This window comes from Streptopelia decaocto (assembly GCF_964273445.1).
Source record: "Streptopelia decaocto genome assembly, chromosome: 2".
Taxonomy (NCBI): Eukaryota; Metazoa; Chordata; class Aves; order Columbiformes; family Columbidae; genus Streptopelia; species Streptopelia decaocto.
Genome location: NC_138655.1, coordinates 78,032,558 through 78,046,037, shown reverse-complemented (window position 1 = coordinate 78,046,037; position 13,480 = coordinate 78,032,558). Strand labels below are relative to the sequence as shown.

Sequence of the window (13,480 nt, the reverse complement as noted above, 5' to 3'; positions counted from 1 at the left end):
GCAATGAGGGGCAGAGTTAAGCTGCAATGAAAGCAAGGCCATTTGGTCGAGCAAGAAGAGTAAAAGAAAATATTCAGGTAGATAACATCCTCCTCCTCACCCATGTTTCACATGACTGCTTTTGTTTTCCTTGTGTCCCAGAAAGTGTGGGGAAAATGGCAGGAAAAAGAATGGACAGACACAGAATCAGTCGCTCCCACTCTTGCATGTAAGACTGACTAATCAGTAGAATCATGGGTACTTTGTTTTTGCAGTTCAAAAACTTGACAGATAATTTTTGTATTTCAACTCCTATGATGCCTTATTTGCAAGTTTCTCCCTTAAAAGGTACTAAAAACTGGTTTTGAGAAGTGAAGCATTGGTTTAGTCACCCAAATAAGAACTTCAAGATGAAACTGAGTATTGCTTAACTCAAATCTCAGGAGTTGACAACAGCAATTTACTGTTGCTGAAAGCAGGCCTTTTAAATTGTACTGAAAAGTCTATCCTCAACTTTAGAGAGGAGAATCACTGTGAGTTTATTTTTCCCCAGTTAGGGAACAAGTGATCTATTTGCCCTATAAAGACACAGCCTTGACATTTCTCAGTGCACAGCCTCTTGAATTCAGTAACAGCAGGTCACATACCTACAGCTGCATGTGTGAACTGTCTGTCTTTCAGAGAGCAGTGTTTTTAGCCACATTGGCCTGTGTGTTTAGCAACGGTAAGCAAACGTATGTCTATCTTCAGTGGGCACCATTGCACCTATCCAGCTTTTCTCCAGGACAGTTTAATTGCAATCAAAACCAGTCTGTGTATCAAGCTTACGACTTTCATGAACTTATTCCTATTACCTTGAAGTGCAGCCACATAAGACTATCACATACTGAACACACAAGATTCCTGGATGTATCACGTGCTAATGAAACTGCTGAAAGTACAATTAAATTTTGTTCCCCAATTAATTCTTCACCTTTTCTTTACAACATTTGGTTTAAACTTCCAACTACTTTGTGCCGTAATACTGAAAATCAGATTCCTAAACTGGCAGAGAGCCATTACAAGGTAAAAAAGAAATATTCAACAAATCCTCTTTCTCCTTGATGTATCCCACTCCTGCTCATGACAGGAACTAAGTAGCTTTCAGAATGGTTTACACCCAGGTGGCTCATTTCAGACTGGAAGACCCGATTAAAACTTTGGCATCTCACCCAAAGGCCGTCAGTCTTTCTTACCCGAGTTTGGCTTAACAGCTGCAGAAGTTGCCCTCCTGCACCTCTCAGAAAGCCAAGCTGCTACTTGGGAAGGAAGGGGAGATGGGAGAGCCAGCTATTGACAGAGGGTAGCACCTGCTGGGAAGGGAGCATGAGCCCTGTGGCAACCACAACTTGTTGGGAAAAGCAGCTGCAACGTCAGTTATCAGGGTTACACTGTGAGCAAGTGCAAGAGGTTGCATTTAGCTGCTTCGGCAGCATTTATCCTTTGAACAGTCCTTCCCCACCTAAAGTGAGACTAAGGAAGCCGCTCAGAAAGCAAGATATATTAGGATCCAATTAGGGCCACAATTGAATTCAAGACTTTAAAGTTTCCTGTATATAATAAACCTTATACATAGTTGCCACTCTTCCTTCCTCTACCCCATCCAACGGAATAAATTTGCATGGCTGTAGATGGGTTAAAAGTTAAATTCCATCTCTAGTGTAACAGCATTCACGTATGGGATCTTAACTCTCATTACTGAAGAGTTACACTGACAGGAATAGTGAACAACAGTAGCTTCTTAAGCTCAGAGTATATGTGAAGAGTGGCCATGGAGAAACTGTACATGCTTGCAGTAGTTAAGATTGCTCAGCATTTTGCCAGTTAAAAGCTAATGAAATATAAGGTCTGCCAAAATTCAATCAGTTCACTTTTTTTGTCTTTATGTCACATTCAGTTTAATCTTTCCCCTAATCCACATGTAGGGCTTTTACCATTTAACCAAATAAAACCCAGAAATTCTTAATGCTGCTTAAATTAAAACCAGGGACTGATCATTTTGAATTTGTATTTTCCCATTCTGTGCCAACAAACCACTTTTGGGGGGGGCTATGCTACAGAAACACAGAGAAAAACTGCAGCTTGTTTTTCCCCTTTTGAATATTTGGACTGTTTAATTTGCCTCAAATTCACCCTGCTTCTTGCATGCTTCAAGAAATCATTGTACAGGCTGAGAAGTCATCGTCTGTAATTAATGCATTTGACTACTACAGGCAAAACAAAGATTAGAAGCAGAAGTCTAACAGCAAAAACAGAGCAGTAGAGATTATGCTACATCACTCAAGTGCTTCCTACTGTCAATAACATCTGAACAGTATGGAAATATGGGGGAAAAAAAAAAAGTAATCCAGTTTGAAGAAAATATGACAATAGTGACTAATACCAGGACAGGCTGACAGAAGAAGAATTTAACCTTTAGAGTATAAGCCCAAAAATTGCCTGGAAGGCCATCCAAACTACTAAATTCCAAAAGTAATCTCATGTCAATAACACCTACTGTCCTTCTGCTCTACTTCATATGCAGAGCAATGAGCAACAATGAGGTACTCCACAAAGAAACAACTCCTCGTGCCCCTGGAGTGAACCTATACCTTCCAAACCTAATGGTTAAAATTACATCCATATATGATGTTACTTAATTTAACATTCCCCAGCATTTGCTTTACTGCTTTCAAAAAATTCATATTGAGATGTATTTTTAAAAACTTTTCGCAAACACAGCTGACTTGCAAAAGAAGAAAAGGTACCTTCTCTACTTGTGTTCTATTGCCTTAACTATAGCTATACCATATACAAGAGCTGCCTTACTAGTCCTGCCATTATTTCAGCAAGACCCATAACCTAGGTAAGTTTACTTTGCCACTCTCTCATTCAACAATTAATAGTCCTGATCTACAAAACACCCTCTTGCAAGAGTTGATTGTTTCCACCATACTATAATTCAATTCCCATCCTTGGACTGCCAAGGATGTTAAACTTTAACAAGAGTGGTACTGTTCTACCTTCATTAAGCTGACAGCCAGGAACTGGATTTAGGCCCAGACTCCCAAAGTTATTTAAACACCTCCAATCCTCCTAGTGAAGAGGACCTGAAATGTACTTGAACATTTAGTCCCCCTGTCCATACAGGAATTCATGAAACTGCTTTTACTCACTGCTGGTTAAAATCCAAATTCTGAATTGCAGCCTACTGATACTGCATCCTAAGATCATACTAAAAAAAATAATTTGTTTGAGCTCCACTCTACTGTGCCAGAAATAAGAAGTGTGGCATCTTAAAAATATAGAAAATTATTACACCACTATTACACTTGTTGACCACTGCTTCTCAGAACTTTTTGTCTGAATTGCAATCTCTTCAGAAGATCCTGAGAACTATTTCTTTCTGTATAGAGCACTAAATTCCATATTACACAGGATTCTCTTCAGTTTCCTACAAGACCGCAAGCAGTACTCAAACACGCATCCCAGGTTACATAAGTTTGGATGCTTATATTTGAGAAGTGCTGAGGTTTTGTTGAATACCACCGTTTGTAAAAATAATTCTGTTGCTTGATCACACTACATCTGTACTTAGCTACCCTTTATTTTCCTCCTGCGTGTTTTGTAATTTCACTGGTCAAATACAAATTGGTACTACTCGTAACAGAAGGAATTATTTATGTGTATGATTTACGAATTCTACCTTAACATAGAGCAAAGAGACAATGTGTCAGTGCTGTGATGTGAGGCCTTTTCTTACCATACAGTTCATGGCAAAGTGATTGTGCTGTGTCTGAAGCTCCATCGCGTGGGGGTGACTGGTTCCAATCTCTGTGTAGCTGTTCAGAAACAGACCTTTGTTGTGTGTAATCCAGTCAAACATCTACAAGAAAATATACAGGAAAAAAAAAATATCAGTCATTCTTTATGGCAGAAATCACAGACAAGTAATGTGAGAAATCCACAAACACAGAAGACAAAAGGAGTTTAAGGCCATGAAAATTAACACTGATGTTGTTAATTGTTGAAAATTAACACTTACTGTTGGAAGTTACCATACATTTTAAACAAAGCATTGCTGAAATCTGACTTACTGGACCAAACAGCTGAGGCTGTTAAATCTTTACTACAGGTGTTTATCTCAGCAACCTACAGTAAAGTCATAATGAAAAAGTCAAGCTTCATTATTACAAAGAAGTCATAATAAACGAACAGGCTTGGAGCACCACCCTGAGTTACCAAGCTTTTATGTTCTCTAGTGCCAGCATTTCATGATGTCAGCAGCTTACTAATTTAGAATGAAAATGGCAACTCATGGAAATTAAATATAAACCCATTCTTGCTGATCAAGTACGTCAGCAGTAAGTTTAAAATTTTTAGTTAATAACTTTATATCAGATTTGAAAACCACTTTTCTACTGCTAAACGAATTAAGAAACTATACTGGAGCATAGAGTTACACATTACCTTCTTCCAGACATGCTTAAGGATAATCTTTAAATATGTACGTTCAGCTTTTTTAAAAACATATATATATATATTTTCATATTCAGACAATTTTTAGGAAAGACCTTATCTGACAATGACCACTAATGGAGGTACACAGGTATGTTAATAGTGGCAGTGGAAGACAAATTTTTCAAAGACCAAGCAATACAGCGAAAGACTAAGTTTAACACACACACACACACACACACACACACGCATCCCCCAATGGTCTGGAAATCTGTGCTGTATCTCAGCTCAAAAGATCCACCTACTCTCTGGTTAAACTTAAAAAGATTGTTCAGAAAAAAACGGTAGCAATGAGTATTAGGTACTCATTTAAAGATCTTTTAAAATATGCTGGCTCTCAGAGCAATATTGTGAAATCCATTATTCCACCCAGGTACATGACAAATCAAATTATAAGTAGACCACAGTATGGTAAAGATTGTAAACCAAAAAAGTTTCAAAGACTTAGAAAACTGAGACAACTGACCACATATTCCTATTTTTTTCAGGTTTTTATCTAGATTATGGTGAAGATGTGTTAGAAAATTATTCAAAACAGACATTGGTTCTGCTTGTGACCACCTTTCTCTAGGTAGTCTGACTTTAGGTATTCGCAGGGCAGTTTCAGTTGGATTCCCCCCCACCTTGCCCCTTTTATCCCTCTCTTCTGAACCAGCACACATTTCTTATGCAAAGAGCTGTGCAAGTCCTCAAAAATGAACACATCTGTTTCTCCCCATCCAATGGACTTTATTTTTTCAACAAAGATCCAGTCCTGTCCCACACCTAACAGAACCCCATGGACATTCACTGATAAAGAATCCCTGAGCTTTGAAATTTAATCTGACACAAGCAATAAAATAAAGGCTGCAAGTAGATTAAGGCAAGGGCCTTAATCCAGAAGCAAGTTGAGATGCTACATTAACATGTTTTTTAATATTTTTCTATGGGTTGACGAGATAAAATGCCAGCTATGTTAGATTCTATCAATCCTATTTTGAGGTGCCTAACATTTCCCTCTATTTTGAAAGAAAATTGCATTAATTTAACATAACTTATTCTTTGAGTCAGGAACCTAGAAAATACAGATAAGAGTTTATGCAACCACATGGCAGGACAGAGATCAATCCTACTGGTTCGACTATTTCACAAGGAGTTTCTTAAAGCCAAAGTTATGTAGGCAACTTTTAGATGAGTAAATGAAGAACGTATCTTTCAGTACTACATGAGCATCATCAAAATGTATTTTGTTCATGCTGTAATAAAAAGCAATTAATGATGTAATTAAGTGGCTGAAACACTACTAAAAACTATTCTGGGCCTGAAAGAGCAATACTAGACAAACAGCTTGTTATTTTCTAAATAATTTTGTAACTCTAAATTCACTTGACCAGATTTTTTTTCAACTCTTTACATGCCCCTGGTGTTTTCAGCTCTACCCATTCAGTAAACACTTACTTTACATGGAACTTTAAAATAATTATTTATTTTTTAAACACAACAAAATACATTAAGAGTAAAGAAAGTCCCTGAACTGAAACGATCAATGTAAGGGAAAGTACGGGGAAAGAAGGAGAAAGGAGAAGCATCATATATGTTTGCTCTGCTTTTACTCTTCCCCACGCATCTGCTTATGACCACTACTGGTTTAACACAGACCTTTGGTCTCACCCAGCTCAGGCACTGTCACATATATTATTTTAAGAAATCTGACAAAGATCGTACTTACCACCGGACTGCATAGTCTAGCCACTTCTCCCAGATTAAAACTCGCCTCCTCTTCCCTAATACTATTTGTTCCATGGTATCAAGTTAATAATATGCAAAACCATTCTATATGAAAATAGACTTTATTTGAGCTCATCTAAAAATGCACTGCCTGCCATATTTCCTCTTCAAATTCCATGACAATCAAGGGCTTTCTCATTTGAAGGGACTGGTTAGATCAAAACGTTCTGAGATCACTCAGTCCCCTGTTAATGACATATGCACTGTCAAGAGAGATACATCAGTTTTTAGCCTGGGACTTTAAATCCTGCATCAATGAAGCAGTTCCCCATGTCAGCCCCTTCAGACTTTGTCAACTGCCTGTCACTCGGACCCCAAGGGTCACTCAAAAGAGACCAATGTAGCCTTTAGTCATCTGTATTTATATAGGATACAGCATTCATCCTCACTTGATGCATGCAAAAGCATCTGTCTGGAATAAAAACTCACCAAATGCTTAAAGTCATTACCATTTAAAATCTTCTTTGTTGAGAGCTACCTGTGTTCCTTACAGCTTAGAATTACTACTCCATCTCCTTTATTCCAGGAGAGTTACTCTCAATCAAGAAATACTTCATTTCTCATTAAATGGCTAGTGAGTAACTCCGAAGACAAAAAAGTTACTATTTGCAGTTATCCTTGATACTACTTTTAAGTCTGTCAAGCTTTGTTCTCGTCAATGGCAGCACCCATTCATACTCCCCTTGCCCAACCTCTTACCTTTTCAGCATCCTGCTCAAACAGCCTGAGCTGAAAACATTGGTCCAATTTCAATTTCCTCACATGCCACATCTGATGCAGATGCTGCCGTGTTGAGTGCAGCCGGTCCAGCATGGTGGATACTTTGGGTAAAAGGTTCTGTAAGTCTGCATTCCCTGACCCAGAGTTCTTTTTGGGGAAGCTATCACTGCTCTGTATCCGCTGGAGCAGCTTTTGTCCTTCCACATCAAGGTCCTCAATAGGGGCCTTAATGACTTTCTTTTTTAATTGTGAATGCTCTTCTATCATATTGCGAGCACCTTCCAGGTCCTGAGGCATTTCCTTTTTTGACAATATATCTTGCAATTCCTCCAGTCTGGACAGCATATGGGTTGCATTGCTAATGTAGTCCTCAAAGGCAACTCTGATTTCTATCCACTCCTCATGGTTGTACTCCAAACAGCCATCAAATTCTGGGGTTAGCTGAGAAGGATCAACTACTTTGGTAAGGCCTTCCAGAGACACCATATTTGTCTGAAAAAGAAAAATGAAACTCAGAAAATTCTGTTACTGAAATAAATTTGAAATTTTCTTTCAATTCTTTGTTCTCTTCCTAAGAGCTGATCCTTTTGTTCATGAAGACCACATGACTTCTTTTCAAATATCAATCCTGATCAGTCTCCTGTCTCGCAGGTATTTCTCCAAATAACAGAAATACCCATAAGGAGAAAATAGCTACCACTCATCTGCTGTTCTGATTAATTTTTGACTTCATGCATTGTCAAGCAGGAGGAGGATAACAGCGAGGTTCAGTTGGCTGCTTTGTTCTGTACAGGATGCTGGTGAGATCACCATTACCACAATGCAAACAAAAGGATGAAATCTAACTTTTTACCATTAGGGGTAAAACCCTAATTCCATCTTTTTCACACTCAAAAAGAGAATATAAATTACAACATGCACAACTACCTGGCCTAAGTACATGAAGAAAACCACATTCCACCTACCGTCACTGCCCTAATGTAGCTCTCCTCTCATCTAGAACAAAATTTATCTGACAGTTTTCAAGAAGCTGATCAGTAGTGAGCATACTTAAAACGATTAAAACAAAAGTAAATTTGTATACCATAGGGGAAATTACCTCAAACTCAAACTTAGAGCTGCCAAAGTTAGTCCTCTGTTTCTGCCAGAAATTGTCTGGCTTGATTATCAGTGCAACATGAATACAACACGGAAAGGATTCCTGTAAAATCTTGAGCAGAGGCTTTATGGAGTCCCATTTTGACCCACGCATATCTACAATGACGGTGAATCCTCGTTTACATACTTCCTCGCTGCAGAAGAAAGAAGAAAAGGTTATCAAGCAAGTGTCACAACTTCAAATGCACCACACTGCCTAAACAAATGTGGTCTCCCCAGCTAACCGTCACATCCTCAGGTCTCATTGACATGTACAGCACACCACATGAACCTCTCGGGAAGCTTCTCTCACCCCCCTGCCAAACTCCTTGTAGGTGGTGGCTTTCCACCCGTTGCTGATTTGATAATCTGCCTTTACCTCCTCTTTCATTTTCATTGTTTATATTCACAATGATTCATCTTCCAGTCCTGTTTCTCCTTCACCTCACACAAACATTAAAAAAATGTTTACTCAAGCAGCAATATGTAATTCATTTACAACTGACTCTTCAAAACACAGGTACACTTTACTGATGTCAATATTCATGCCTTTCTAATGACTGACGGAATCCTTTAAAAGACAGAATATGGTATATTGTTCTCACCCAGCACTTCTGCAACTTTTTTTAAACTGTCTTGCATCTAGTCCCATATTACCTGAGAGTTAAAGAGTGTTACTCTGTAGAGGGGGAAAAAAAACCTCTTTATTGACAATACCTTCTGCAACAGGATCGATTTGTGGATAGTTAATGGATAAGAAAGCATTTTACAGCTGTGAAGAAAACCACATCAACTCAATTCTGCAAAAATTGAACTCAGTTTTGTCATCCAAAAGTTGACAGACCTTACACTCAAATTCTCTGGCAACTCTTCTGAGAATGGCAGATTTAATTTATTTTCATCAATACCTCTTGTACACTTAGTGCTTCCCACTGATCAAAAGCAGCAATCACCACCAACACCAGAAATTTTGATTTTGTTCCAGTAGAATTTGCTACACGACCTTGTAAACATGGAAAGGGAAAACATTTCAAAACCAATGTGTCATAGCAAATGAACTACCAAAAGGGATCAAATGTCCATTATTTGAGTATATGAGTTATTTTCAGGGATGTGATTAATGCAAATGCAGTTCTGCAATTCATGTGGTAAGGTTTGCAGAGTGTCCGAGAAGTAGGGAAGCTTCACTGGCATACTTTAGACTGTCTCATTGGTCACACTGTGGAAAGACGAGTTGAATTATGATTGATGCGGGAGAGCACAAGAGTTTCTGAAAGACATGGTTATAGTTTCCTCAAAAGAGGAGGTTTTTTTTAAAGTTGATTAAAAAAAATTATAAATAAATAAGGAGTTTACCAAGGTGTTATTTGTCCCACCTGCCCATAGGAAAGCCAAAAATGGCAACGGTAGCAGGAAAATACACTAAAATTGACTAGCTTGGAATACACATAGGCTACAATGTACAATTTCCTCATCATGGTGAAAATGTTTTCTAACAGCCTCACAGGATTACAGGACAAAAACCAACTACTATTTTAAAGATACATTCATTATTGAAAGGCTGCACGGTATTATACAAGTGCTGCTCAGCCCACCCCCATCCTACCACACAAGCTGACCATGTGTGAGGAGTACTTGCCATTAATTCATGTGAGGCACACATCTACTGGGGGGGTACAATGCAGCCCCTCATCAGGTGACACGATATAGATGTGTCCTCCTGTCATGTGGCCCCATCATCTGACAAAAGATGAATCCCTTTTGGGCAAGGATCACACAAATTGTTCTGGGACGCTTTAGTCAGCCAAGGTCACCTGTTAGAACCTAAACTACATTAATACCTGGTCCAGTCAGCACTGAAGATTTAAATTTAGCAATATTTTAAAATTAAATAAATTGTTAAATTAGTAAAATTGTGAGACTGAATCACCGTAAAGTGTTTAGATCTCTTGCCAAACAACCAATACATCTGAATCTTCAGCTACCTAGAGTAACAGTACTGCAGTAACTAACCAACAGTCCAACTGTTTGGGGCTCTTTTTGCTAATTAAGAAGTCACAATTGGTACAAGTTGCATGACCAGTCCCTAAAACTTGACTTGTATGAAAGCAAGTCTTGCTTTTAATAAAGCTCCCTTTATTCTAAAAGCTTTGCCATGCTTACAGAAAAATAAAAAACTGCACTAACTTTCCTTTTATTTTAAATCTATTGATGCTAACCTAACATACACCTTTTGCTAGGGAACCACAATATTTTGCCAGATTACCTCTAGAAAAATCTCTTGGGCATATTTTGATGCATATTTATCTATTAATAATAACTTCTCTAGTAGCTTGAACCTCTAGAGGGCTAGAATACATATCAAACATTCAAATGTGAAGCTGAATTACTTCAGAGGTAAAAATCTCAAGACTTCTTCCCCTCCTCCTTCCTCTTTCTCTGCAAAATCCCGCACTTAACAGACAAACAACAAAACAAGAGAGAATACTAAACACTCTTACAACTGCTCCTTGAGGTTATAGGCAAACATGTTCAAGAACAGTCTGAGTCGCTCCAGTCTGCAACAAATGTTACCAGATGCTGAGATGGACTTAAAATGAAGTTCTTAAGATAATTTTTGTCCCACATCCAGTTTCTACTAGGACAAAACAGTTTTATGTGAACAAACATTTTATATAAATATTTATATATATACAAACACATGGGTGCTGGATTTGACTTCTGCCTATTTACTTCAACAGCATATTGTAATTCACAGCTTAAACTGTTGCTAATACGATGACATCAATGCTTTCACACACCCCTCCATAGGTTTATCTGAGATCTGTACAAGCAATTTCACATATCTCTCTCCTGTTTAATTCCTGTGCTAAACTGAGACACTAAAACTTATCTAACACAAATAACAGGACCTCAGTCCACACAAGGCATACTATGAATGATGACCAGCAAGTTTCTAATTATTGATGTACTGAAGGCCTTCGAGGTGTATTTGCATTCTTCACCACAGTGGCAGCAATATGGCACAGCAGTGCCATTTCCATGACACAAACTACTTCCAGCTAAAACACACCAGCCATTCTGCTAACAGACCTTCTTCTACAAGCCAGAGTAGTTATTTAGGTCTTTTCCAAAAAAAGGAGCCTGAAAACAGTAACTGACAGATTCGGGTACAATGCAACATAATCCATTTTGGTTTATAGCTCCAGAGCTGATCAAGTGACCATCACTTACCTGGGAATACACGCTAGGTAGGAAATTAGTCTTCTAAGGTCTTCTTGCCGTATTCTATCATGATTACTACGAGCTGGAAACGTTAGAATGGGACCTCCACGCTTATCTCTGCCACCTGAAAAATTTAAGAAAAAAATGTTTAAAAACCTCACAGCATAACATCATTCTGGTTTGCAAAACTAGTCTTCAGAATGTTTTTGGAAAACCCGAGTCCTACACTGTTGCGTGTATCCACTTAAAAAAAATAAATTATTCCAAGTGAAATGTCAACATGGATATTTAGAGACCAGTTTAAAATTGCATTTTGGAAGTATCAATAAGCAGATAGTCACAACTCCTACAATAAGGAAGCATCTGTCAAAAAAATTGTAATAAAGAATAACCATGGCATTATACTTGCACATTACAGTCCCACCGAAGCTTGACTGGCAGTGTAACATCTCCAGCAACAGTGCTTTGTTACGTGTTTAACGTTCGTTAATCAGCAGTTGTACAGATCAAACTTAAATATACAGTTATGCTACTTCGTAGGCAAGTACTTAGAGGATACTTAGTGTTACCTTCATTACTGCACAGAGTTTAGGTGTAGAGTATTTCACACCCCAATACATATTCAAGATGAGTGGGTGGATACTAAGTAAGCATTTCATTTGTATTTTCAGCCTGTTCTGATGTGCAGATTCTGACTTATCAGATTATAGTTTTTAATTTTGTTAGCAATGAAAAGCAAGGAAACTGAATCCACTCACTATGTAGGCAAAAAAATCTGAGTGGTTCCACTTGAACATATTCATCTTATTTGTTAAATTGAACAGACTTACTCTAGATGAACATCCACATATGATTTTATATCTAACCTGTTGATAGTGACAAAATAATGTTATTATAACTAAATGTTAAATTCAAGTCAGCAGGCTGCCTTTATCAACATTTGTATTTGTATTTGCAGACACATTCCTACAAGCTAAATCTCACATATATGTTCTCAACCATAGGTGTGTGGACTGTTTTCTCCTGTCCCACGGAAATGCAGAAAGAGTTTTCTCTGTCCTGAATGATTTTTCATTGTAAATCAGCTCCTCATTGTAATACCATGTTACTGAACAAAGTTTTAAAAGAATATATTCAAAAGGAAGGCGAAAAGCAAATGAACAAAACCAGTCACTCAAAAATTGATCACTGTCCTCCCCAACACTGTCTGCGTGTGCTTGCTAGAGACACTGGCTGGCAGGGTCTCCAGGGACTGTCTACACTGGACATGTTCCCCGTGAGGCACCAAATGAAACTCAAAAAAGGCAAAAGCAGCTTGGAGTTTCTGTCAAACTGCAATGCCAGAAACATAAACTTCAAAGGAAATTCATATTCTTATATTCCATGACCCTCTTAAGTGTGACATGAGATTAAAAAAACTGAGTTGTCTCATTCTAATGGAGAGAGGCAAGTCTGGCTCTGACCACCCTGACCCACTTGCCAAACAGAGAGCTTTGAGGTTTTTTACCTAGCAAGTGACGTGATAAAAACAAGACAGAAGCCCCAAGAGAGAGGAAGGATAAAACGCAAGACTGGAAGCCCAAGAGCCCAGGCCTGTGCTTAGCACCAGAGTGATCTCTGGGCTCTGAAGCTCCCAAATGCAGCTGGAAGTTTGGTGCAGCCCTTCATGCTCTTCTCAGCCACCAGCTACAGATCTAAAAAAGCAATTTAGGTTTCAATTAGCAAACACTACTATTTCCACCTCCTAGAAAAAGTGCTCAATTGCTCAGGGTGAAAACTCTTCTTTCAAAAGCAGCAGCTAGCAGGGAAGAACATAGGCTGAATCATCTTTTAACAGTCTCAAAGCGTTTTAAATAAATGCCTTGTTACACGCAGTCACCTGGGATCAGTCCTCCAGGCCTTCCCCAAACAGCAACTCCTACATCATGTGATTTTCCAACATGGCAAAGGAAAGAAACCTGTATTTTTTATGTCATTTTGGATGCCACTTCAGTTGGCTCCCAGCTCCACATATATCACAGAGAAAACGCATTTCCAAAGTGTGCTTCTTATATTTCTGACAAATCATATTCTGAATTTTTTTTTTATGTTGGAGACAAAACCTGTCACACAAATT

At 38.4% G+C, this 13,480-nt stretch overlaps 1 protein-coding gene across 8 annotated transcripts in view; it reads right to left on the bottom strand.

Annotated features, from left to right (window-relative positions):
• TRIO (trio Rho guanine nucleotide exchange factor) overlaps positions 1–13,480 on the bottom strand; it is a 256,340-nt gene that overhangs the window by 166,402 nt on the left and 76,458 nt on the right. For all 8 annotated transcript variants that reach the window (XM_082046525.1, XM_082046524.1, XM_082046527.1 and 5 more), the window contains exons 3-6: positions 11,374–11,488; positions 8,102–8,294; positions 6,982–7,494; positions 3,761–3,883 (exon numbers count right to left, since the gene is read on the bottom strand). In XM_082046525.1, coding sequence (XP_081902651.1) covers positions 3,761–3,883; positions 6,982–7,494; positions 8,102–8,294; positions 11,374–11,488 — 944 coding nt within the window. The remainder of the gene's footprint in view (positions 1–3,760; positions 3,884–6,981; positions 7,495–8,101; positions 8,295–11,373; positions 11,489–13,480) is intronic.